The sequence below is a fragment of the Lingula anatina genome, chromosome 4 (assembly GCF_051362555.1).
Source record: "Lingula anatina isolate TDL-2025a chromosome 4, LinAna3.0, whole genome shotgun sequence".
NCBI lineage: Eukaryota > Metazoa > Brachiopoda > Lingulata > Lingulida > Lingulidae > Lingula > Lingula anatina.
The window spans coordinates 25,219,633-25,246,948 of NC_141770.1; the positions used below are offsets into that span (position 1 = coordinate 25,219,633).

At 38.9% G+C, this 27,316-nt stretch overlaps 3 protein-coding genes across 7 annotated transcripts; 2 read left to right on the top strand and 1 right to left on the bottom strand.

Moving 5' to 3' along the window:
* Window positions 1–21: 21 nt before the first annotated feature.
* On the bottom strand, window positions 22–16,421 carry LOC106151876 (MTOR-associated protein MEAK7). 4 transcript variants are annotated; one of them, XM_087010427.1, is made up of 10 exons: window positions 16,397–16,421; window positions 13,234–13,313; window positions 12,448–12,672; window positions 11,774–11,909; window positions 11,348–11,395; window positions 3,497–3,639; window positions 2,754–3,060; window positions 2,246–2,364; window positions 1,602–1,799; window positions 22–1,174 (listed from the first exon to the last, which is right to left on the bottom strand). In XM_087010427.1, exons 1-10 carry the CDS (start codon window positions 16,404–16,406, stop codon window positions 1,037–1,039), a joined length of 1,404 nt encoding a protein of 467 aa, XP_086866553.1. In that variant the 5' UTR covers window positions 16,407–16,421; the 3' UTR covers window positions 22–1,036. The 4 variants fall into 4 exon arrangements, with proteins under 4 accessions (XP_086866553.1, XP_086866552.1, XP_013380758.2 ...); XM_087010426.1 differs by lacking the exons at window positions 11,348–11,395; window positions 16,397–16,421 and adding an exon at window positions 11,207–11,233 and having other exon boundaries at window positions 13,234–13,437; XM_013525304.2 differs by lacking the exon at window positions 16,397–16,421 and having other exon boundaries at window positions 13,234–13,437.
* LOC106181488 (uncharacterized) lies at window positions 4,935–10,566 on the top strand. Its single transcript, XM_087010424.1, has 2 exons — window positions 4,935–5,095; window positions 5,216–10,566. Exon 2 carries the CDS (start codon window positions 5,328–5,330, stop codon window positions 10,137–10,139), a length of 4,812 nt encoding a protein of 1,603 aa, XP_086866550.1. The 5' UTR covers window positions 4,935–5,095; window positions 5,216–5,327; the 3' UTR covers window positions 10,140–10,566.
* An 834-nt stretch (window positions 16,422–17,255) lies between the features above and the next one.
* Window positions 17,256–23,027, top strand: LOC106151882 (uncharacterized). Of its 2 annotated transcripts, none has more exons than XM_087011436.1 (2): window positions 17,256–17,436; window positions 19,270–23,027. In XM_087011436.1, the coding sequence occupies exon 2, from the start codon at window positions 19,364–19,366 to the stop codon at window positions 22,292–22,294; it is 2,931 nt and encodes a 976-aa protein (XP_086867562.1). In that variant the 5' UTR covers window positions 17,256–17,436; window positions 19,270–19,363; the 3' UTR covers window positions 22,295–23,027. The 2 variants fall into 2 exon arrangements, with proteins under 2 accessions (XP_086867562.1, XP_013380771.2); XM_013525317.2 differs by having other exon boundaries at window positions 17,263–17,459.
* The last annotated feature ends 4,289 nt before the right edge of the window (window positions 23,028–27,316 follow it).

Here is a 27,316-nt window from a genome sequence, read left to right on the forward strand (position 1 = left end):
AATCAAAACAAAATACTTAAATGAAAATTGCAGTTTAACATATGAAATGAGATTTTATTTCACAACTAAAATGCTGGCATTGCACTTGGAATGGGCTTTGGCAAGAAGCATTTCAGATGAAACTTGATCAATATTATTCTCAGAATGCTATGGCTTATGTGCATTAAAGACAGCACTTTTAATAATTTCCCAAAAAACTTGGCATTATCAGACTCAAATAATTTAAAAATTCTACAAATTTCACATATTAGAACACAGCAAATGAGGTAATATTACATATTCATAGCTAGGTCATCTATGTGTATATACACAAAAAACACATAAACTGCATAAATTGGCATTTATCACATTCAACCAAGTAATAGATTGAAGCACAACTGGGACTGTTATATTATATTATATTGCGAGTCAGTCACCTAGCTTAACATGAACATTAGCAAGTAAAATTTTACTAGTGACAACATATATTTATCACAAAGTTGACAAACACAAAATAATTAAGCTGTGCACATTCCCTTAAATTACATCAAGTTAACACTCTACAAGACGTGCACAATGTGAACAATGTAACACATGAAGTTGTCAAGTTTTGAGAGCAAAGTTTTCGTTTATGCTTAAATGTAACTTTTGATCATTTAGTCTCACTTCTTACTTTTAAAACACGATATTCTCCCCTGTTTCAGTTAAAAATGTGCCAATATGCATCAATCACAAACTTCGACATGGGTTTCCAACGACCATATTTCAGTTTTAGTTAAATCTGAAAACATGGAAAAGCTATAAACCTCCAAAAGAGTGCACCTCAGTTGCATTGAATCCCATTTTCTCCAGCAGTGTGCTCTCGGATTTCTTAAACCAATGGCACATTCATAAGCCCTTCATTCCCCTTCACCTTTTAATTAGTAAAATCCTTACACCCCTAATACTGTTCTGTATTTGAACTGTATCCATTTGATCTTGTGAATACTTCTATTCTTCTTGTTTTTCTTTAATCATCACGGTAATGCTTACACCTATCCGTCCTCTGAGTTTTGATTCAAAAATTTCTGTTATGCTCCTCTGGGTTAGAGGCTTCTGGGTCGGCCTCTCTGAGACCCTCGCTGACAGGACCCCTGCCCAGTAAGGATAGCATGGCCTTGGCCTCCGGGTCTACGTCCAGTATACTCTGCTTTTCCTGAAAATATGGGGCATTCTAATTACATTATGTAGTTATTATAATTATATGTATGATAAATGTTGAACAGGTGAAGCCAGTGGTCAATCCAGTCCCAGATTTCATTGTAAAATGTGGGTAAAGTTCAAGGTCAAAACTGACTGACACACAAGTATATGTGGATATAATATCTATACTGAGCGTGCACAGCTCTTGTCATTTAGAACATTAACAATCACGTGGTTTTTGGAAATTTGGATTTCTCGTCTCACTCATTGAAAACGGTATCCATTTGGATACCACAAAACCATAACACTTAGATATTGAACACTCACTTGATTTCTGGACTAAGAAAGTCATACTTCACTCATAAAATATGTTATCAGGTGTTCTTACAAAATATCACTGAGTCAACAAAAACAATTGGCAGTCATCACATGTAATTTACCTGTGGGCCATCTTCACCCAGTTCCTCTCCAGGTTTCTTCCCCACGCCCCACACCTCCAGTAGATCAATCTCAAAGTCTTTCTTCATAGAAAGCTGTGGACTCTGATATGTTGTGCAGAGAGGTTTGGCATAACTGTATCCCTGACCATAATGGCAGTCCAACCAGAGTCCGAAGTGCTCCATCTGACCACCCATACCCTACAATAATAATAATAATAATGATAATAATAATATCCCTGGCCATAATGGCAGTCCAACCACAGTCCAAAGTGCTCCATCTGACCACCCATACCCTACAATAATAAATAAATAAATAAATAAATAAATCCATCGACAAAGAGTGACAATTTATTTCTTCTACACATGTAGCTGCAACCTTGACAGTAATTTTATATTTATGCTTGTTTCTTCTTGCTGGTGTTCATAGTTAGATCTTTTTTTGTTCCCTTACATTTCAACCTGAAAACAATATGCCTCCTTATGTATATAAAAAGGAGAAAAAGTGCTGCTCTCAACATTACATAACTACTGCATGAACTTGACACAACTGACAAAATCAAGTTGATACCTAACACAACACAACCAAAGAACTAATCACAACCAACACAATCAACGTCACAGCTAACACAATTTCACGTACTCACCAGACCATTTGGCATCGTCTGCTGGCTCTGGTTGAGATACATGTAGTGATCATTGTAACCACTGGCGTAATAGATGGCATAATGGGGCAACAGGTGAAACAGGAAACATCTTGAGGTCCCTGAAGAGAGAGATTTTCATGAGAAAATGGATCTCAAAAATTATTCCAGAATGCTATGGTACAATTTTCCTCAAATTTCGACAAAGTAGGGATATCTTTTTTCTTAGTGTCTGAGTGCAAGTTATACAATATCATTATCCGTTTAAGCAAGTTTTCCATTTCTTAAAAAAATTATTCTATCATAAACAATTAAAAGCATGCATCTGAAATTAATTTTATCAATGACTGATTATCAATACTGCAACAATATCACAACTGGTATTGGTACTCTCCCAATATGCAAACACCAGATTTTGCAATCCTGATTCCACTGGACTAGAAAAATCCCTAGCTTCTTCATGTGCTTACTGTAAAAACACATTTATTACTTAAACATCCCCTCTACCCACCTACAAACTGTGGTCTACACTCCCAGCCTGTTGATGCAAACCCTCCAAACACATAACCATCTTTGTCTCTGATAATAATCACAGTGGGCCCTTGCTTTGTTATCCTCTTCATTAGGGTTGCAAAACTTTCTCCATGAGTGTCGCTGTAGAAAAGTTGCCTCCATTTTCCCCTGTGTTCTGCAGGGATTACGTGGTTGATGTACAGCAGAGATGGGATGTCTAGCATTGTGGAGGTCTTAGACCAGTTGACGTCGATGGCATAGGGTATTTTGGGAGAGTGGAAACTGGCAGCAGCACCCTCTTCTACCTGTCATAGTAAGAGGTTTAAACATGCCATTATAAAGAGATATGAAAACATTGATGAAAATCTAATATGTGGCACACTCGAGTCTTTTCTTATTGCCATACCACAAGGGAGTTAAATTCTAGAAAAATTATTCCACTCAAAATTCATCTTATGCATGATGCAGCGAACCCTAAGAAACATTTGTCACCTCACAAAAAATAAAGAGACTTTAAATTGGCAAAAAAAATTGTTCCTAAGGAGACTATAAATGTATTTCGTACCTATGAGCCATGAGGTTTTGACCCTTCATCAAATGGCTTCAATTATAGGTAGAAAACACATTCGTCTCTTCTACTAGAAACAAATTGCTTTTTTACATCATTTCACAAGAGACAACAAAAAACCAATCACACAACCAATAAAATACATTCATTTTAATCTATGAAAATCTACTCACATAAGAGACAGTGAAGCAGGTGTACATGACGTGGTCCATAATGTGTAGGAACAGAGCTGCAGTGGACAACCAAGTCTCTATGTCACCCTCCGTATACGTCACTCCCTCAGGTACCAGATCCATGGCAGAGCCCTCCACTTTCACTGAGAGAAAAGGGTTACGTGTCTTACTCTATAAAATATACCTATAATACATGTACCTATTGTGATTGTATTCAGCATGTTTTGTTGTAAAGATATTCACACTCTGTTAATGCTTTTGTGATCGATAATGCACTGAAAACATCCATGACTGAAATAAAGTTATAAAAGGTCAAATATGATGTATATACAGAATTGATGTTTCAGCTCAGTTGAAAACACCAAGATTAAGTCACAATTTTTTGATAAATTAATGCCAATTTCACATATTTAACAAATGTTTAAGGCAACAGAATAGCATGAACTTACTACCCTTAAAAATTAATCTTTTTAAAAATCAAAACAAGTTTTTAAGTAAAAACATACAAATTAGCTATATCAAAGTTAAAACACAAATTTAACTATATCAAATTACAATTTACACAGAAAAACAATACCAATGTTCATAGTGATTATTTTTGGAGATGTGAAAATGAAGAAGCTATCATGCATTAGATCAGAGGAACAGTGGTAATTTTTCTTTACATCTTAATTTTTTTTTTTTACAGTAGCAAGTGTCATGCATTAAAAAGTGGCTCTTATCTCACTTTGCTTTAGGCTGCAATGTCAAAGAGCCAGGATGAGCAGGAACCAGAAATGAAATCTTATGTATGTATAATATAATATCAAATCTACAAGCAGATGCGCTAAACTGCATACGGTTGAAATTTGAAATTTTTGCATCTCTTGATGATATTATAATGTTAGGTTGGCAAAAACTGGGATTCAAGCAATAAGGATGATAATAATAACAAAAGCAACAACGACAACAACAATAATAATAATAATGATTATAATAAAAAATAACAACATAAAATGTCATTAAGCCATAAACACTGATTATTACAACAAAAACAACAAGCTGTTAAATCTGAATGAGGGGTATGATTATAAAATGTTCAATCTTTAAAAGTTCAGTGCCCAGGGTTGCCAATATGATCATTCAGTACATATAATTCTCAACATGCTACACTATTTGAGTGTCAGTTTACAAACAGCTGAAATACACCTGGAAACAAAAGACATCACTGACAAATGTGTACTGTAACACTTGGCAAATCTGAGTTCAACAGGCAGCAAATATAGTAAATACTCCATCTTTTCAATGGGGGTGGGACCCGTGGGGGTGGATTTTACAGATACTGAATTTTAAGTAATGATTTCTTAAAATAAGAACATTCCTATGGAGTGGTAGCAACAGAATAGAGAATAATGAGCATACTGTAGTTTTCATTCAAAGGTAATTGCTTACTAAGAGTACTTAGTCAGATGTTAGATGTAGCCAAAGGCTATGTTGCATCAGTACTTACCTGGAGAACATGTCATTCTCTATATGCACACTGTGTAGGCCTATATAGTGAATCATTCAGACACTGGACTTCACCCTGATAGGAGGTGTGCAGGACTTTTTATACCTGAGGTGACTTTCATTTATTTACATATATCAGTATTTCATGATCTAGTTCTTTATTGTGTATTTCATATTTTTCCATTTATTATATTACTGAGTTTACTAATAGTTTGTTTGTATGCATTTCAGCCTTCATTGTTTCCAGTTAATAAAGATTGGAAATCAAATAGTGTCCATCTTATCTATGAAGGCTCAGGTATGACCATAGTCTACCGGTAAACAGTCCATCCTACAGGCCAGCATGCCAGTTGTAAAGTGCCCATTCCCAGACTGCACTTATGAGACAGAAGATGTGGCAGATACCATTGTCAACACACTATTGACAATACATGCACAAAGCCATAATGCCACTTCCTCTCAGTCATCTACAAAGGTCAAAACTGACAAGATTCGTCGCCCCACAATATCTACAGCTGGTACTAGTGAAGATTGGACTTACTTTCTGACAAGGTGGAAAGAATATACCATAGCAACCAAAATTACTGGCCAAGATCGTGTAATACAATTACTGGAATGCTGTGATGAAACTCTTAGGAAAAATATCACCCGCTCAGCTGGTGGAACTCTTACAAACAAAAGTGAAGAAGAGGTACTATCTGCTATCAAGAGACTGGCAGTACGTGAAGAAAATCCCATGGTTGCCCGAGTCATTCTACATGAGATGCGGCAGGACAGAGAAGAACCAATTCGTCAGTTTGGGGCAAGAATCAAAGGTCAAGCTAGCATTTGTAAATTTACACTTAAATGCCCTAACTGTGAAACAGATGTAGATTACACAGATTGCATATTAAGGGACATTTTAAGTCGTGGCATAGCCGATAATGAAATCCAGCTAGACCTGCTTGGAAATATGAACCAGAACATGGACCTTGAAGATGTGTTCAGATTTATTGAATCTAAAGAATCTGGGAAACGTTCATCAGCGACATTAAATGCTTCCGAAGGTGCCCATGCCACTAGCTCGTACAGACGCGCTCAAAGGTATGCAAAGTCTGATAAAACTGAGATATGCAGTTACTGTGGGGAAAAAGGCCATGGTATTAAAGCACCATTTCGCACACGTCAGAAAATGTGCCCAGCATACAACCATATCTGCAAACACTGTGAACGCAGTCACCACTTCGACCACATGTGTCGCAACAAGAACAAACCCAAGCTTGGTCCCCCATCTTCATCCAATACCAAAACACAGTCAGTAACTAATCATGGGGAATCTGCTTTTATGGAGCATAGCAATGAGTCATTTTATACGCTATGTACAATAGGTGAATTGGACCACGACCGAGCTGCAAATGCCATTGCATTAGATCACCACCTATATAATCAGCTGAATGACAAGTGGATCAAAAGTAAATCAAGACCTCAACCATATATATCATTACAAGCCACTGTATCCTCTCAAGATTATTCTGATCTTGGCTTCAATGTAGACCTTCCAACTACATCTACGATGCTCAATGTAATGGCTGACACTGGATGTCAAAGCTGTCTTGCTGGTATTAAAGCAATCCAACCCCTTCAGTTAACTGAAAAGGATCTCATTCCAGTTAAAATGAAAATGCATGCAGCAAATAACAAAGGAATTAACATTCTGGGTGCTGTAATATTACGATTCTCGGGTGAAGACAAGCTTGGAAAACACCACACAACGAGACAGATCGTCTACATCACAGACAATTCAGACAGAATATTCCTCAGCAGAGAAGCATGCGTTGACCTCGGTCTCATTTCCATTGACTTCCCTCAAGTTGGAGATGCTTGTCAAACAGCCGGTGATACAAAAAGATATGAAACAAATGCCGATTGTGAATGCCCAAAACGCCAACCTCCGCCTTCACGTCCAACATCTATTCCTTATCCAGCAACAGAAGAAAACCGTCAGCGGCTTCAGCAATGGCTTATTGACTATTACAGATCCAGCTCTTTTAACATGTGTACCCACCAGCCACTCACAATGATGAATGGATCCCCTATGAGACTAATGGTGGACTCTGAAGCAGAACCCAAAGCATACCATACCCCTTTACCAGTACCACTACACTGGCAAGACCAAGTCAAGGCTGGCTTAGACCAAGATGTGAAACTAGGTGTTATTGAACCCGTTCCACTAGGAGAACCAGTTACATGGTGCCATAGGATGGTCGTTTGTGCAAAGAAGAATGGCAAACTTCGCAGAACTGTTGATCTACAAGCATTAAATGCCCATGCTAAACGTGAAACACATCATACTCAATCACCGTTTCATCAAGCAAGATCTGTTCCACAAGGTAAAAAGAAGACAGTCTTTGATGCATGGAACGGCTATCACAGCGTCCCACTTCATGAAGATGACAGACATCTCACCACATTCATAACACCATGGGGGCGCTATCGGTATTGCGTTGCTCCTCAAGGATATATCGCTTCTGGTGATGCCTACACCCACCGTTATGATGATATTGTTTCCAACATTCCCAGAAAAACTAAATGTGTAGATGATACTCTACTATGGGCAAATTCTATTGAAGAAAGCTTTTGGCAAGCTGTTGAATGGTTGGATATATGTGGAAAAAATGGGATAACTTTCAACATTGATAAATTTGTATTTGCTGCAGACCAGGTGGATTTTGCTGGATTCACAATAACAATGGACAGTGTAAAACCTTGTCCTAAATACCTGCAGGCAATTACAGAATTCCCAACACCTAAAAACATCACAGATGTACGTTCTTGGTTTGGTCTCCTGAATCAGGTTTCTTATGCCTTCAGCATGGCCAATAGGATGTTACCATTTCGTGAGCTACTCAAACCTGGCACGCCTTTCAAATGGACTGAAGAATTAGATCAAATTTTTCAGGAATCCAAACAAGTAATCATCAATGAAATAGAAGAGGGTGTCAAGATATACGACAAGAACAAAACAACTTGCCTAGCCACAGATTGGTCTAAAAGTGGAATAGGATTTTGGTTATTCCAGAAACATTGCAATTGTATAGTGGCAAAACCATTTTGCTGCAAAACGGGATGGAAAATTGTCCTTGTAGGTAGTAGATTCACACATCCTGCTGAATCCAGATATGCACCTGTGGAAGGGGAAGCACTAGCCGTGGCTTATGCTTTAGACAAAGCAAGATTCTTTGTTCTGGGATGCACTGACCTAGTGATAGCTGTTGACCATAAGCCACTTCTCAAAATCTTTGGAGACAGATCCCTGGATGCCATATCCAACACACGTCTCAGGAACCTCAAGGAACGTACTCTCCGTTACAGGTTCCGTATCATTCATCTTCCAGGTGCTAAGCAGAAAGCCGCAGATGCAATATCTCGTCACCCAACAGGGGAACAGCACCCACCCAAAATGCAGCTTCAAGATGATATTTCTAGTACGGCTGAATCTTATGACTTACCTTATTCCGCTGACATCTTTCACTCTTTCATAGGAGGCATCAAACTAATGGATGGTGTAAATGATTACACTGACATTGAGGAAAATTTGATTGACTCTGCTATTTATGCCCTTGATTCCACAATTAAGTCAATTACATGGAACCAAGTTAGGCAGGCTACAGCAAGTGATGAAAATATGAATCAGCTACTGTCAATCATTGAGTCAGGAATCCCCAAACACCGCCATGAATTGCCACCTCCATTGCGTGAATACCACCAATTCAGGGAACACATCTACAGTGTTGATGGTGTTATTATTTACAAGGATCGCATTATTATACCACCATGCCTTAGGGAACAAATACTTTCTGCACTTCACGCTGCTCACCAAGGCATCTCATCCATGATATCCAGAGCAGAGGCTTCTGTATTCTGGCCAGGTATAACTGCGGACATCACTGCTGTGCGTGCAAATTGTAACCATTGTCACCAGATTGCACCATCACAACCTTCTGCGCCACCCTACAATCCCATACCACCAAAGTATCCTTTCCAGTGCATCTGTGCAGATTTTTTCATGTTTAAGGGTACTCACTACTTGGTCATTGTTGACAGATACTCCAACTGGCCAATTGTAGAATATGCATCTGGAGGATCTAAAGGACTAATAACTAGTCTACGCCGTGCATTCTCTACTTATGGGATCCCAGAGGAATTGGCTTCCGATGGAGGCCCTGAATTCACTTCTTCTGAAACACGCAAATTCCTTGAAGATTGGGGTGTACATCACCGTTTATCATCTGTAGCATTTCCCCACAGCAATTGTCGCGCTGAAGTTGGTGTCAAAACAGTCAAACGATTGCTTATGAACAATACAGGACCAAATGGTGAGTTGGACACCAATTCAGTGCAGCGTGCAATATTACAGTACCGTAATACACCTGATCCAGATACAAAACTGTCCCCTGCAATGTGTATATTTGGAAGGCCAATAAGGGATTTTATTCCAATACTACCAGGTCGATACGAACCACATCCTACATGGAAGTCAACATTAGCAGCACGTGAGGAAGCACTCCGTAACAGACATATAAGATCCGCAGATCACTGGAGTGAACACACTAGACGCCTACCACCACTTGCTATTGGAGACCACGTTCGTATTCAGAATCAGACTGGTCCGCATCCAAATAAATGGGACAAAACTGGCACTATTACTGAAGTAAAACAGTTTGACCAGTACCTGGTGAAAGTTGATGGATCTGGACGTGTGACACTACGCAATAGAAAATTCTTAAGGAAATTCATTCCGTATGTGTCATCTCTACCTCGTCACTCTATCATTGATGACCTAAAGCACAGATTTTACATACAACAGCCTACAGTCAACAATGACACACCTACATTCAGCAAATTACCAGAACCAGAATCTACCTTATTGAAAAATTCACATGAGTCAGTGGAGTCGGAAAAAATTGTCACCACAACTCTACCCATAGGACCAAATGAAACTGATGGAAAATGTAAAGAAACAGGAACACTACCTTTAACACAACCATCTCATGAAACTCCTAAAGCACTTCCAAAACCACCACGGATGTTAACAAGACTTTTACCACACAACAAACCCGGACTAAAGGAATCAAATGAAGGACTACGCAGATCTGTAAGACTAAATAAAAACTAACTTTAACCGTCTTTAATGTTTAAAAGACTGGGGGGGCATAGAGAATAATGAGCATACTGTAGTTTTCATTCAAAGGTAATTGCTTACTAAGAGTACTTAGTCAGATGTTAGATGTAGCCAAAGGCTATGTTGCATCAGTACTTACCTGGAGAACATGTCATTCTCTATATGCACACTGTGTAGGCCTATATAGTGAATCATTCAGACACTGGACTTCACCCTGATAGGAGGTGTGCAGGACTTTTTATACCTGAGGTGACTTTCATTTATTTACATATATCAGTATTTCATGATCTAGTTCTTTATTGTGTATTTCATATTTTTCCATTTATTATATTACTGAGTTTACTAATAGTTTGTTTGTATGCATTTCAGCCTTCATTGTTTCCAGTTAATAAAGATTGGAAATCAAATAGTGTCCATCTTATCTACAGAATTTAAAAGAAAGCTACTGTTATAGTTCTATTCTACTGTACAGAAATGTTATTTTGTAATTATAAAATAATGTATCTGAAAGTTTGCCCATTGAAAAGATCCAAATAATTACTGTATACAAAGCACTACTTTAAAGAAGCTAAAAGTTGAACTGGAAGAAACCTCTTGCTGCTGTATCACTGGACCATCATGCTGGAAATGCTGATTTACTTTATAAGGGTATTTTTAGATACAAAAGAGTAAAAGGAAAAACATAAAAGCTGGTCGATAAACTGCAAGGAGGTCAACAGGGATCATTTGAACATACTGTAGTGGTGTTTGAATTGGAATGAGATGGATTCCTTATTTTTTTCATTTTAGCTTATACCTTTTCTTTGGGAAGAGGTATGATTGAATACATGTTATTGCATTCATTTTTCAAATGTCAATTTTATTTTAATTATTCATTTCCCCTTGCCGTGGGCAATTCTGTGTGCCTGTGAGTATGTATGTGTGTGTAAGAGAGAGAATGCGCGTGTGCATGTGTGTGTGTGTGTGTTACCAAGTTCAGAAATGAACCTGTCAAGTATAACCCACTTGAACATGGCAAAGTTTAAAGCAAGCAAGCAGTAGGACAAAAAGCTTTGTACTACCTTCATCACTACTTGCAATAGGGGTCTCTGCATACAAGACAACACCAAGTGAAGTGTTAGTACATAACATTATGCAGTATTATTATTCGCATCCAAAAGATTCATTGGAAGTGAATGATATCATGATAGCATCTCACAAACCTGTGGCTGCACTTTCAAATGTCTGAACAACTGGCTTGGCATCCAGCTCTGATGGGGCAACAGATGTGTTAAGAAAAACGGGTTAAAAGTTGAGAAGAAGAAAAGATGAAAAAGATGATTTCAGTGGTATTTTCTGAAGACATATATTTGTATGTGTACACTGTTGATGCAAGTACTATCAACTAGCTTGACATATGAGTATCTGTGTGTATGTGTTTAGAGGTGTTACCAAAAAATTGCATGACTTCATGCAGAAAGTTTGATAAGCATTCTACTTAAATGTGTGTGTGTGTGTGTGTGTGTGTGTGTGTGTGTGTGTGTGTGTGTGTGTGTGTGTGTGTGTGTGTGTGTGTGTGTGACAGTTCTCAATGTCACAATACATAAGACAAGGCAACACAGTATGCTATGCGCACTGACTAAACTTACCTTTATTAAATGTTGACCTGAGAAGAGCCTTGGCCAGCTTGAGATTAGCTTCCTCTGAAGTAGAGATCTTCCAGGTTTTACACTGAGGGCTTTCCTCAGCAATCTTCATATATGCCTCCACCAGCATCAGATTGAACTACAGTTACAAGTTTCACAATAAACCATTTATACTTGAAGCAGTGAAAATTTTATTGAGTTTTCTATTTACTTATATATTTATCCAATTGCCTATTTATTAATTTATTAATTTAATTATTTACCTATTTATTTATAATTACTTTTATCATTATAATTATTTTAATTCTTATTTACTTATTCACTTTTTTAAAATTTCATCTTTGGACAGCTTAATTTAGCTTAATTAAGACTAGGACTTTTCTCAGGACTTTTTTGATGTCAACTAGTCGAAGTAAACCATGGGTTAAAATGTTAAAGACATAGGCTGCACAGGCCCGTGGCTGGGGGGGGGGGGGGGGGGGGGGTTCAGGAAGAACCGCCCTTTTTGCTGGGAAAAGGTCCACTCTGGGTACAATTCGATCTATGTACTTGAGGATTTTATGGTAAAAGTCCACTTTTTCAGAAAACGCCCCCCCCCCCCTCGAAAAATGCTGGCTACGGGCCTGCTGCATTTTAAATTAACTTACTAAGTACTGTATGTTTGTATGGCAACTTACACTGACCAGCTGCTGTGCTGTCATGTCTCCTGCCTCATCAGATGCCAAACAATGAACGATACGGCTCCTCTGGGTAATAGTGCTCTTCAGTAAGTGTGCCATTGCCACAACAAATGTATCATGGGATATGTGGTCATGTTTTGCATGCTTATGATGTCGGAGCTCAGAGATTGCTTTGTACAGTCGAGTGATCAGAATATCTGGTAGGTACCTGCTTAGATATTTCTGAAATTGCGAATTTAAGTTATCATTATGCAGATCAGTCCTTTCACATGGCATTCAATGCAATATAAATATAATCTTTATTTTGATGGCTACTTCCATTTAATTTAAATAATAGGATCTTTTGGTGGTGCAATGCAGAAGACAAGAGCATGGAGAATACACTTTTTTAAATATATTTATCATAATGAAATTACTAATAGAAGTTATGGATAAAATTTATGCCAATAACAACCTTACAAGACACAATAAGGGCATGGGTTTTCCTTACTTAACTTCTTAAAGCTACATATTCCATAATAAATTCTAAATAATATAAAAGTCAAGATAATAAAATTTATTTATTTTGCCCCCCACCCTCGACTGGTATGATGTGACAGAGAGTTCCCCAAGAAAAAGAGTCTGCTCCCCTTTCATTTGTACAGGTGAGCCTCGCCCTATATTTTGACCCACTAAGGACAGGCCAACCCTAACCATTATAACTAAATGGAAGGTGGACCTTCTATAACACGGACCCTCATGCAGTTTCGTTACACCTGGCCCTACACATATCTTATACAGTACCTTTAGTTGCTGTTCATTAAAGTGTTCTGTTCCTCCTGATATCTCAGCGAATATCTTCTTGATTTGCTCTTTCTCATAAGCTGTAAAAAGATTGAGAGAGACTTTCAGCTCTTCGCTTTTACTCTCCGCAATGCCCATGCTTGTGTGTTTACTTGTAGAATATCACATGAATGTTATGAAGTGTAGTGTGTATAGACGGCTATAGATGGCAGAGCAAACAACATGGTCCACAATCCAAGGTTGGTAAGTTCTGGGATACAAAAAGTACAAAACTTCAAAAGAAAAAATGCACCAACAGATCCATAAACAAATGTTTATATGATTGTGGATGGGTTTTCTTGCCTATTTTGGTTGTCGAGTCGACTGTAGGGGTCACCTAGGGTGTGATGAAAAGTTTATAAAAGAGGTGGGGGAAGGGGGGAGCTCGAAAATATGTACAGGGAAAAACGCTGCATAAGGAAATTGGGTGAAAGGTATAATTTGCCTTGAGAAAAACATGAGAAAAATTTACAAAAATTAATAAATGTATTTTTAGGTAATGGATTGGTTTTTCAGTCCGTTAATGATAATACACGTATCGTACTATATATAGGTATAGGGCCAACACTCAGAACTGTGACGCATTTAAGAGCTGTTAATTGAATGTTTTGAGTCAAGGTGCAGGACTATTTTTGTCAAATAAGAATAAAAATTCTATAATTCGAGTGCATTAAAGATTAATTATTTTACACTTACATTAAATTAACTTATACAATTGTACGTAGTTTAATTCACACAGAAAACATGAAGCTATTCTAGATCTGTGAACGGTCAGTTTATACATGTTTGGTAGGACTTTGGTTTAATCTAAGTGTACCTTCAGGGGTACTAGAGGGGTCCACGAACCTTGTTTTACGGGTCCTATAGGTTTTTACTGCGTTTGAGCAGCCTGCTGTAGTATATATCTCGTAGAGGGAATCGAATTCAAATATGATACAATGTATACTATTGCCCCCGCTCTATCATAATACATTTAAAGTCAAAAAATTTACTTAGAGCGTTTGTGAAACGTTTCCCTAAGACCGACGGCGGCACGTCATCAACGTGCCCCTCACAGCTAGACTGTATCTTGGCTACAGGATTTGAAGGCCCACTTGGCCCATTTAAATATGAAAATACACAAATTCTAAGTATTTTTAATGGAGGGGGGGGGGGGGGTCGAAAATACGGTCTCATGAGGAAAAACGCTGTATAAGGAAATTGTTCTGAGGCAAGTGTATGAATTGTTTCAGAAAAACATAAGGAAATTTTACAAAAATAAATGAATGTATTTTTAGCTAATGGATTGGTTTTTCATTCCGTTAACGATAATACACGTATCTTACTATATATAGGTATAGGGCCAACACTCATAGAACTGTGACGCATTAACATCTGTTAATTGAATGGTTGGCGCCTATTTTTGTCAAAGAAGAATAAAAATTGACGGATCCTAGGTTTTTACTGCGTAAGCAACCTGCTGAAGTCTTATCACGTATAGGGAATTCGAATATGATATTATGTACAGGCCCGTAGCCGGGGGGGGGGGGGGGGGGGGGGGGGGGGGGGGGTCCCGAGGTTCGAAAGAACCACCCTCTTTGCTGGGGAAAAGGTCCACTCTGGGTAAAATTTGATCTATGTACTTGAGAATTTTATGGTAAAAGGTCCACTTTTTCAGAAAAGGACCCCCCCCCCCTCTGAAATTGCTGGCTACGGGCCTGATGTATAGGCCCCTAATATTGCCCCCGTTCTAATCCTATTACATGTTAAGTCTGAAAATTTTACTCAGAACTTTTGTGAAGCGTTTTCCCAAGATCAACGGCAGCACGTTACAAACAGTTTCCAAGTATTTTAACAGGATAGAAAGTTAATATAATCAAGGAGTTACTATTGTAACTCCTTGATATAATAGAGACGTCTAAGATACATTTTTCACTAAAATACGCTTTTGAAATGAAATATACGGGTCATACCAGGATATTGGCTTGCGGCCGGAAAAATGATTCACTGAAAATTAAGACTTAGTTTGAAAGTCACAGAAAGAGTATCTTGCATTAAGCTTTATTGGGCCCACTTACTTTTTTGCCAAACTGAGCTGATAAAATGCACAGAAATAAATAATAATTATACACGCCCTGGACTAAGACTACGATTTACACATATCTGCACATTATCCGCCTTCTATTGTATTGGAATAGACCTTATTAGTGAGAGAAATAATTCCTAAATTCTTTTAGGTGGGGTGCAGTACATTTTTACCGCCGCCAAGGAGGTTGTATGTTTTCACCCCTGTTTGTTTGTCTGTTTGTTATCAACATAACTCAAAAAGTTATGGATGAATTTCGATGGAATTTTCAGGGTAGATCAGAAATGGGTTAACTTAGAGTGATTAATTTTTGGTGGTGATCTGGATCAAACATCAATCAATAATCAATAATCAAAAATAAAAAACTAAGTTATGGACCGATTTTGATGAAATTTTTAGGAACAGTCAGAAGTGGGCCAAGGAACAGATGATTAATTTTTGGTGGTGATACGGATCAATAATCAATCAATAATCATTAATAAAAAAAATCAATCATTATAGAATGGAAATTTAGGAGTGAAACGGCATTGGGTGGAGACTTTGCTGCCTTGGCGGTGGTCTGCGCTCTCGGAGTGCTTTTCTAGTCTTTTCTTAATTCAAAAGCTGAGGGGTTTAGCCAAAGAAATAACCACTGTCTCATCTGAGTTGTTAATCGCGAATGAGAATTTGTTGCTGCTCATTGGCTAGCTATCGGTAAAACAAAAGTTTCCGTTTTATGGGTTTGAAGGGTCCCTTCTCCGCTTTCTGCTTGCAGTGTGCAATGGGCAAGGTGGCAATATTGACGTGTTCGTTTTTCAACTGATGTTGGTTTGCCCTTGACATGATATGGCGACCTGTTTCAATGTGCAATTGAGACTACTGGTACTAAATCTTGTTAAGAATTGGCATTTTTTCCTATTTTGAATAAAATTAAGTAAAATGCTTTATACTATATACTTGAGATTTTGTGAAACCTTGCTATGACATATGTTCTGTTATGTACTACTTTTCAAAAATTAGACAAAGAAGTGAAGTCAAGTCTATACAAAGTCGGTAAACGAACAGTAAAAATTACAGTACTTGATAACATGATACTGAAGATGCCCTTGAGAAAACGCGGTTCAGGTTTGACTATACGCTTGTTTTGCTTCCTTTTTAACACAACATTAAATAAGTACTTCCACAGCTTCCTTATTATGCAGGTTGTTTGTAAGCTAAGTCATGCATGAGTGATGTGGTGACACGTTTCAACCCGGACCTTAACGGAAAAGGATGTTTTGTGAAAGGAAAGTGCAGGGGCAAATTTAAACAGTTTTGGTTGTGGCAGTTCTTAGAACATGCCTGCATGATCAAGATATGTCCAACTCGTGCCAAAACTGCGTAAAGCATAACACATTTATGTCACGTTCTTTTTCCACATTTTGTTGCTTCATCGAAATGCACTGTTAGAGCGATTGGGGTGGGTGTTTCGAAAGCTCCTCTGCATTTCTCTGTTCCATTTATGTTGAAAATTGCCTGCTTGTATTTTTGCTAATGATCTGTTTACTTCAGATTCATATTTGCTGAAGTCAGTTCCACCAGCACAAAATCTTACATAATATTTATGCCGACAGGGAAGTTTGGAGAATATGGATGTTTTGTTAAATTTAAATTAAAAATTTGATTCACTGACTGAAGTAGAGATTTAGTAATTTAGAGAAAGTCTTACCTCAGTTTTAGATTGATTGGAATAATTGTTTGATGGAGTGTAAATCAATTTTTATATTCAATTTCTTGCCTACATGTGTATTCAGTTTGTTACTCGTAAGCCCAAGGAGTTTCAACTCTCTGTTGAAACTCCTTGGTAAGCCATAATGACTGCAATGTGTAATACAGCAGAAATGTGCCAAGTTAATTTCTGTCGACCTTTGGCCTCATGTCAGCCGTCTTGTTATTACAGGATAAAGGAAGCCGGAACTTGGAATAAAAGTGGGTCAAAACATTGGGAAAACACACGTGTGGTATATAAGGTATAGATCGTCATTCCTCGCTCAAAAGGCAATGCCGTGTTATAAGGCGATAACTGTTAACTAGCTTCGCAGCCGGCTGACATTTGGTTAAAAACAGCAGAGCAGATCTTTGTAAGTGTAGCAGGTTTTGAGGGGTAAGTAATAAGTTAGGTAGATAGATATATACTTTATTCCAACGTGAGCAGCAAGTACAGAGTATTTTTACAAGCTCAGAATATACACAATATATATACAATCAGTGTAACAAAAATAAATTCATAATTATACTCTAGTTGGTCGAGCCAAGTGAATATGACCTGAATATATGTTAATAAAGCTCTAACATAATGTTAGCAATAGGGAAATAACCAGTTTACAGCATACATCAAATTGACACACATCGTGCTTAGGTTACATGTAGAGTTTCTTTCTTGACTCGCCCTGCCAGCGGCGCACAGTTTCACCGTGGAATTCTATCTATATAAACTTCGAATTCCATGGTTTCGCCAAGTTGCATTACACCATATTTGTTGATAAATCGGATTTATCACAGATTATAGACACAGTGTACATAAATATCACCGCTCATGTCTCATGGGGTGGGGCTGGAAGTAGCTAAGTATTGTTTAGCGCTGAAAATCCAGCTGGCGTCTAACGAACGCTTGGCCAGAACTTTTTATCGTTTTTAGGACCTGGTCAATTTTTATATAAATCACTTATTATTTATCTGTTATTGCTTTACCATTCATGTCACACCATAATTTTCCTGGGGAAAAGGGAAAACCCGATAAAAGTCGGTCTGGTAGGTCACCTACTGGTGTACATGTATTACTACAGGGGGTAAAGGCTTAATTAATGTTTGCGGGATATCGGTGCAAACAGAGGCCCATGTAATGCTCGAATGTTCTCTGACTAAGAAATAAGTGTATGTATGTACCGAGTATGGCTTTGTCATTTTTGAATTACAATTTGTTTAGAATAATAAATGCAGTATTGATAAGTTTTTAGCTTTAAGAGTGACAATTAAACAGCCTGATTTGGAATTATATTGGTTGCATCATGTTTTAAGAAATATCAAAATATTAGAGCCTGATAACGTGAATGTACTTGATTAGAGCCTGATAAGGTGAATATACTTGATTAGAGCCTGATAAAGTAAATGCACTTGACAGCAAAGCAAAGTTGCAATCACCTACCTCCTACGGCGTTTTTTAATTAAAATTGGCTATTCGTCTTTGTACATAACCTTCTGTTATATTCTGAACGGTATTTTTTAAATAAGAAAATCGCCTCACAAGTTACTAATGAAAATTGGATGGATCAATGGTTAAAACAATTGGCTTTTATAATTAAACAAAAGCTGAGACACTAGAAATAAAAAAGCCGACAATCAAAGCGGCCTGGACACGAGTTGTGTGGATTACATTATGCACCTTTTCTTCTTTTTCCCATTTTTCCCATCCCTATCGGGGAATATATTGCAAACCAACTACATGCGCTTATCAATCTTAACACCTTGGCATGCGTACTCTGGATAACCATGAGAAAAGTTTTTTTAAATACATTTTAAGGTATCTTTTTGGCAAATCTCCAGACGTATTCTACTCCAAAATCTGGTATATTTTGATAAATAAACTTTCAAAACCACAAACGGTCACCAAGTGCTGATTTTCGAACCACAGAGAAGTTTTTTAAACCTCCACCATCTGGCCACTATATTTTGATTTTTAAATTATAGTATACGTTTCGTCTCTGAAAATAATGTTACTTTTACATGACTTAAAGGATAATCTGAAACCAGGACTGAGTGACTACGGGAGGGTTTAGCACGACACAAATTTGCCGCGCTAGAGGGTCGTTCGTAATAACATCTTGCCATACAAATTGTCACAGTTATTTCCATGTCAAATGAACCTTCCTGTGGCGTCATTCTTAATAGCTTAATGCACAATTCTATTATTTTAGATTCACCAAGGTCTCGCTGACAGCCGTTCCCAGGATTCCAGTTGCCAAGGTACAGCCTGGTAGTACCCAACGTGTACACAACAGAGCAACCCAGATGGCAAGTGCAGTTGTTGTGCTTTTGATCTTGATTCTGGCAATTGTGCCACCAGATTGCAGCGCATTGAGACAGTGTTTCATTCACTGCAGGACTCCATCTAAAAACAGTAATTCCTACTTTGTAAATGCAGACAGTTCACCAGTGTCGACATGGGATCACATCTGTACCATAATGTCAGCAGCGTCGAGCGGATGCAGATTGAACTCCAGTCGTATTTTCAGTTCTTTGGAATTCATTACAGAGAAATCGCTTATTGTTCTGAGGCTGCAGTGTCGTCGTCCTACCCTCGTGTTGGTCGAAGAGCAGCATCCAGTTTCCTTCAACGAGAACCTGTTATTGTACGTGCTGCTTTCATCTTGCCACATGCCATGGCGTAGCTTGTCACGGCTGGGGAAGGCGGGAGATCTCCAGGTGCTCACCGTCGACGCTCTGAGCGAGACGGAATTGGGGGAGTCTGCTTTTTACAACGACACAACATATGATGGTTTGAGTAACCTCAGCTCGCTATCACTGGAAATTCGAGATGGCGCCACCTGCCCTCTTCCCACAATACTCACAACGTACACGTGGCCACGGCTGGCAGAGCTTTATATGAATAATATTGATGCCTCCCGCTTACCCGCTGGTTTAGACGTCCGCCTGCCGAAATTGCAGTCTCTGACAATCAGAAATGCTCATTTCAGTGTTCCCCCTGTCTTCCCATGGGACAACGAAACATTAACTTTGCCTCGTAACCTATCCAGGGCAACATTTCTTCAGGGCCACGAACATAAACATTTAGACTTCCCGACGAACATATATCTTAGAAAACTGTCAATCGCACGAAACCGGCTTCCACAACTGACTGATTTCAAGTTTCGGGGCAGCTTGCTCCGCTTGGAACTAAACGACGACGGTATTGAGGAGATAGGAGGTGGCGTCTTTTCTGAATTACACGACTTGCAATATCTTGACCTGAGTGGTAACCAGTTGAGCCATTTGCCTCCGAATTTACTGAAATCACAAGTGGCCCTCCGTGTTCTTGACTTACATGGCAATAACATCTCTAGCGTCAGTCATGAAAACTTTGAAACGCTTACTAGTTTAATAGTACTGAAGTTAAATAAAAACAATCTGGTTCAGATCAGATCAGGAACATTCAGTGGTCTCAGGCGGCTCCAATTTTTACATTTGGATCACAACAAAATACACGTCATAGAGCATGGCGCCATGCCAACAGCATCGCTTAATCTCGAGGAATTGTACCTACAAAACAACCTTCTTCACAACATCCCAGAGTTCCTTTTTGACAATAATAATATTGAATTAGTCAATATGACTCGTAATGTGATAAATTTTAATGATTCTTCTCGTTTCTTTGATGATCTAGGGAGAATGCTTGGAATCACGTCTGAGACCCCGAAATGTGCATCATCATCTAAACGCTTTGACCTTCGATATAACGATATATCTTCATTACCGTACAGCCTGAATTGGAACAATAGAAGTAAAAAAGCGTTGGCGTATCTTTTTAAGTGCTTTAAATTGGATATGTCCCACAATAATCTACACTGCGATTGCAACATTTACGAACTATATAACTTTTTGCGGGTAATACGCCAGGAAATGGATACTCTCAATGAGGACACACTGAGCACTTTGTCGTGTGAAACCCCGACAGACGTCCGAGGAACCACGTTAATAGATATGACTCCAGCTAAATTTAACTGTAAGGTGAAGGTACCCTTGTGTCCGCCGTCATGCGATTGCTACAGACAGACAATCAGTCGAGACCTTCTCGTCGACTGCTCGAACAGAAGCCTAACCGCGCTCCCAGACTTTGCGCCAAAGGGAAGACTTCAACTTGAAATGGCGGGGAATTTGATAGAGGTACTTGAACCGCGTCCGTATCTGGCGAATGCAACCAAACTTATCTTGAGCAACAATGCGATACAAACAATAGACCCAGCGGTGTTTGGCCTTTTTGCAGAACTTCGTACGCTTCACCTGGATGGAAACCATTTGACGCATTTGCCAAAGGAGATAACAAGTGTCAATATTTCTGAAATCAAACTGGATAAAAACTATCTGTCGTGCGATTGTAAGAGTACGTGGTTAAAGAGATGGCTTAACGAAAATGGCAAAAATATCCCAAGGTTTACAGAACTGACATGCGCAGTCGGGAAGCAAAACGGCCAGAGGATCATTGACGTTCCAGATTCTAGCTTCACTTGCGACCCTGATGACGCCGGGACAAAGAGCCAATTGATCGTACCTATCGCAATATGTCTTGCAGTGGTGCTGGTAATATTAGCTGTGAATTTGATAGTATATCGGTTCAGCATAGAGATCAAAGTGTTGGTTTACAACAAATTTAACTGGCACCCGTTTGACCGCGTGGATGACGATGGCCCGGAGAAGATCTTCGATGCGTTCGTGTCTTACAGCAGCCAGGATTATAAGTGGGTGGTGCACAACCTTCGCCATACGATGGAGAACCATGTTCCACCCTATCGGTTATGCGTGCACGACAGAGACTTCATCGTGGGAGAAACGATCTTCGACAACATTATGAACAGTGTTCAACAAAGCAAAAGAATGATCATGGTACTGTCTCAGAACTACGTGGACAGCGAATGGTGCATGATGGAATTTAGGACTGCTCACCAGAAAGTGTTAAAAGAAAGAAGTAAATATCTAATCATAATTTTGTTTGACGATGTAAACAAAGACCAGCTGGATGAAGAACTGTTGGCTTACCTGAACACCAGTACTTACTTGGAGGTGAGCAGCAAATGGTTTTGGAAGAAATTGTTTTACGCAATGCCAGATTTGTCAAAAAGACGTTCGCTGGTGTCCGAGCACTCCGGCTATGAATTGAACTTTAGACCCGATGCCGAAGAGGGGATTATAAGTAATAGAGAATGGACAGCGTATAAAAAACACTAATACTGGTACACCATCTTAAACACCGGTCAGTAATAGCGGTATTCCAGCGGGCAAATTATGTTGTTTTATCGTTAAAACAACGTTGAACCATAACGTTGAGAAGACATTGGATAAACGTTGGATTTGAAAGTTGTGTCAACCTCAGATAACAACGTTGTATCAACGTCAGAAAACAATGTTATATCAACCCCACCTAGCGGGAAATTAGCCTGGCTGTGTTTAGCAGTAGGACATGTTTGATGGCTAAATATATGTAGGGTATAAATGAATGGCCTTTAAGTTAAAATTTCCAAGGTTTAGATTAATATATATAGTTCTTTTTATATAGTTTATATATATATATATATATATATATATATATATATATATATATATAAGAAGATAACTACAACCATATATATATTTGAATAAGAAGTAATTGACAGTGGCCATTTTATGTCATCCCTTTTTTTTTGTCACAATTTTGAGCAGGACTGCCGTGTGTTTTCACGCGGTAAATCCTCTGACGATCCCTATAATTGTTCCCCTTGTCACATATTTTGATTATGAAAAGAGAACAGAAAGACAAGAACAATTTCAGTATATGGCATCTCTTCAAATCTGATAGATTACTATTAATGGAATAGGACTACCTGCATTGACTGAAGGATGATTGTATTTCTGATATAATATTTGTAAGCCGTAATTTAACTCTGTATGTTATGATTGAAATAAAGCAAATTCAGATTTTCTATAGATGGATTTCTCAATGTTTTGCAAGTTCTAGCCTAGATAATGAATAGGCTTTCAAATTAAAAATCAACATCGACGTGTCAGAAAGGCGATAAATGAAAATTGTTATGTGGTCATATTTTGCATTTCTTCAGTGTCTTGAAAAGATCATTTAAGAATTGCAACTGCAAATTTTCACTTTTTTATACAATTTAGGGTCCATTCACACAGATATTTGGATCGATCTATCGCCCTGGGAAGAAGTCTCACTAATTGCTAACAACCTAACCGGCTTAAATGTCTGTCACGCCTAGTAAAGCTGTTAGGGGGTAATTATCTTTACCCCCTAGCTGATTCGGTAGGCGTGACAGACATTTAAGCCGGATGAGTTGATAGCAATTTGGTGAGACTCCTTAGGGAGTTAGACTGATCCAGATGGATCGAACTAGGGATGGGAACCCAGTCTTATTTTGCGGATTATTAGTCATAAATTTCAGTGAAAACTTGCGTTAAAATTAACAATTCAGAAGTGGGCAATGTTGCACCCCCCCCCCCCCCCCCATTAAGTTCGAGTTTCCTGTGTCTAGCACTACTGCTTGCGGTTGTTACTTCTATTGCACGTGTAAGGGACCATTCCCACAGATATTTGGATCGATCTATCTCCCTGGAGAGTCTCACTAAATTGTTATCAATTTAACCGGCTTTAATGTCTGTCACGTCTTGTAAAGCTGTTACGGGGTAATTATGTTTACCTCCTAGCTGATTCGGTAAGCATGACAGGCATTTAAGCAGGTTTGTTGATAGCAAATTAGTGAGACTCCCCAGATGGATCGGTCTAGGCACGGGAACCCAGTCTTAGATTCAGAATAGAATCATATGGATAACTTAAAAATTATAATCATGATAAATTACCGTCCGGTATATAAACCTTTAACCAACATTTTGAGTTGGCGTTATTGGCAGTTACCACTTTTTTCCGGTAATCAAATAAACTGAAAACAAAATCATAATAATAATAATAATAATAATAATCTTTATTGGAAAATCGCAACCCAAAGGTTGAAGTTATACAATTATGTAATTTATTTAAATGAAATGAATGTTCAAGTCAAGGAAGCCTGGTCATTTTTGCACTGGTGCACTCCGTAGACGGTCTCACCTCCCTGGGGAGGATACAGCTCGGCTGCCATATTAGGCGCTCATAGCTAATATATCATTTCTGCACTGCCTGACCAGGCCCCTGCTTCAACCCCTTAGTGCTGAGTGCCAAGCAGGGAGACAGCAGGTACCGTTTATAAAGGACTGGTATGTCCCCGGACGGGATTTGAACCCACGTCCTCCCGCTCCGGAGGCGGACACTCTAACCACAAGGCCATCCGGCCGGTCAAATCCTGGTCAAATATAGACAAGCCTGCAATTTTTGAAAGGGGGGGGGGGGCTTTGAAAGGGTCGCGTGGGGTCCGGGGCAGGGCGAACGGTACCACTTGACACGGTTTAGAACTATGATTCAGCTAGCAAAATTTCTAATTTCAAGGGAAGGGAATTAGTGTGATCTTTTCTTCACAACACCTCATTCCCCCACTGAATAACGTGGTCTTATGGCGGGAAAGTTACGTCGCTTTTTCTTAATAAGCCTGCCTGGAACGTTCCTAGTTAGACGATTTCAGATGCTGCTATTTTCATTTTGTTTTACACTGAGTTTATGTTTGACTTCACATGTGAAGATAAAGAGCACGATGGGAGCCAGAGCGGTTCACAAATTGTCGGTTTTAGCTGTGAGTAGTCTTTGCCATTTCAAACGTCCAGTGTGGAGTAGCCCCGGGTGCTGTATGATTATAAGTACAGTCTTGATAAGCAAAGCCGGGGGGGAAGGGGGGGGGGGAGGGGGGCATAAAAACAAAATGTAAGATTAGGTAAAGCAATAGCGGCAATGTGACTCTTCCAAAAAACTTTTCTGGCTGATAGTCCCAACGAGCAGACAGCTTTTTTTATGAACGGGCTGTATGATATGCATGACGCCATGCCGGATAACGTACCGACTTGATTCAATTTTGATTTGTTGCGTAGTTGGTAAAGGACAGAGATCAAGGACCATCCCGCCTAAGTATCGTTTTAAAGTCTTTAAAGCAAAGAGAAAAGAAATATAATTGACGACGCAGACTTTATGATAGTGACGAGCAATAAGTTCTTGTCAAAATCGATCACAAATTCTAAAGTAATACCGTAATTTTATGCAGAAGGTAATTTGCTCGGACACACGAGAGCATGCATTCGTTTTCGCTTGCGGGGACAGCTCGTAGTTGGGGTGAGCTGACATGCGCCATCTGGGATTTGAACTCATGACTCGAGGTAACCATGGTTTGCTGATGGCTTGTTCTTTTTTTTTTTTTTTTGCGTCCAAGCACGCTACCGACTGTGACGTGACTGACCCGCCTACCCTCCGTGCGTTCGAGTTTCCTCTTATAGTAATCAAACGGAATTTCTTGAAATTAATGCCAGCTAAAAAAGAATTACATAGAAAGTCCTAGGATTCGAACCCGTGTGGAAGTGTCTAGCTGTGTCCAAATCGGCGGAGTTACCACGGAGCCAATGAAGCTCCTTTGGTAAGGTGCGGATCAAATGGTAACTTTTTACTTTCTCACAGAGAGAGCCAGATTGGCTGTACATGTATATGTCTGCCATAACAATCAATAGGTCGTGAGCCGTATATATGTATTTCATCCTGTACATCGCCAGTCTGCGAACATGGTATAATCATCGACGTTGTTAGAGTTCATCATGTATACGAGCACATATTTGAGAAGCCGACACGGATCGTTGCGTTCCAAGATAGATTGCTTTTTTATTTTATGTTTTATGCTGAGATTTAGTTTGGCTTCACCAAGACTAATGAAAAGCACAATGGGGCGGTTTTAGTTTTAGCAACCCCATTAGAGGAGGGAATCGTTAAAAAAACTTTAAATATGTATAAGCTGATGCGCTTTCCATTCAAGCAATTGCGACTAAGCCAATTTTGAGAAAAAATATATTTGGCAAATAATTCCGCCGCGAAGATCCCAGACTTTAAAGCAAAAAGAAAAGAATGGCCGACCCACTTGAATGCTTGTTGCGTAATCTCCGCTGGGAATGTATTCAGTGTCTAATCGGGAATTAAGCTGCAAACGTTTTAGTTGGTCGCCATATTTGATCCGTGGATCTGTTTGCCCGCTGTTCTGTATGCGCTCTCATAGGTCATGTGATCCTTTACCATCGTATTGGCAGTGCATGGTTTTTTTACATAACCTTTATGTCGCACCCTCATAGCAGAATAAACACGTACGTCTGACTCCAGTCATTATCGTTATTAAATACAATCATTCATTTAGAGTAAGGCCCCCTGTATGAAGACTTAAATATATAAACGTCTTTTATCTCATATTTAACAAATCAGCCATTGATTTCTTGTCTACGGGTTTCTTGTTTATTTGTCTGGATGTTACGCAAACTCAAGTGGGTATGAGTCAAACACACTGGTTACATACTAATGGAGACCATAATTTTTCTAGTACGCCTTAAAATGGCGCCAAAATCATCCTACCCCGAGTTTCAGAGTGCTGCAAATGACTTGGCGTGTGTACTCTATATAGGCACTATAGGATGCAAGAACGCTGCTCTACTTTATCCTAGAGGCCGTCTTAGTGATGATAATCCCATACAAACTTTTTTGCTGGACTGTAGGCCTACAGAAAAGTTCATAGAAATATCCAAAGACACATATCTGTGAACACCTAGTGAAAAATCAATCTGAGGCTCTCAATCCTCAATCTGGTAGAGGGTACCCAAACTAAGGGTGCATTGTTCACTTAATCGCGGCTGTACCCGTATATATATGTCGCCCTTAAATTTATATATAAAAACGCCACGGCGGACGACATTTATAGAACCGGACTCTCACAGAGCTAGCAGATAGCAGATGCAGCATACATTGACTAAAATTCTAAAGAATAAAAACACTGATCAAGATGAAGCTTTTATTCGGTATGGGGACCCTTTTCTTGATTCAGGCAAGTACAGTATCATTTTTTTTTTTTTTTTTTGCAGAATTTCATGCTGTCACTGTCGCGTGTAGAATCAAAGTACTCTCTAGAGATTACAAAACAGTTGACAATTATTTATTTTACTGTTTACTGTATTTTACCCTTTGAAAAAATTGTAGTTACCCTTCTTGCTACATTACGGTCGCATGCTGAAGAAAAAAATGCACATTATGTAAAAAGTTGCGAACGGCTTTCGATGAAATTTTCAGAAACTGTCAGGAATGGAGCAAGCGAT

Bases quoted from the DNA above. Each gene is read 5' to 3' on its own strand.
- LOC106151882 (XM_087011436.1), top strand. From the start codon at position 19,364: ATGGCAAGTGCAGTTGTTGTGCTTTTGATCTTGATTCTGGCAATTGTG.
- LOC106151876 (XM_013525304.2), bottom strand. From the start codon at position 13,371: ATGGGCATTGCGGAGAGTAAAAGCGAAGAGCTGAAAGTCTCTCTCAAT. The intron at 11,910-12,447 runs GTAAGTTGCCAT...TTGTAACTGTAG, and splicing joins CAGCACAGCAGCTGGTCAGT to TTCAATCTGATGCTGGTGGA. The intron at 3,061-3,496 runs GTGAGTAGATTT...TTACTATGACAG, and splicing joins CCTGCTTCACTGTCTCTTAT to GTAGAAGAGGGTGCTGCTGC.
- LOC106181488 (XM_087010424.1), top strand. From the start codon at position 5,328: ATGCCAGTTGTAAAGTGCCCATTCCCAGACTGCACTTATGAGACAGAA.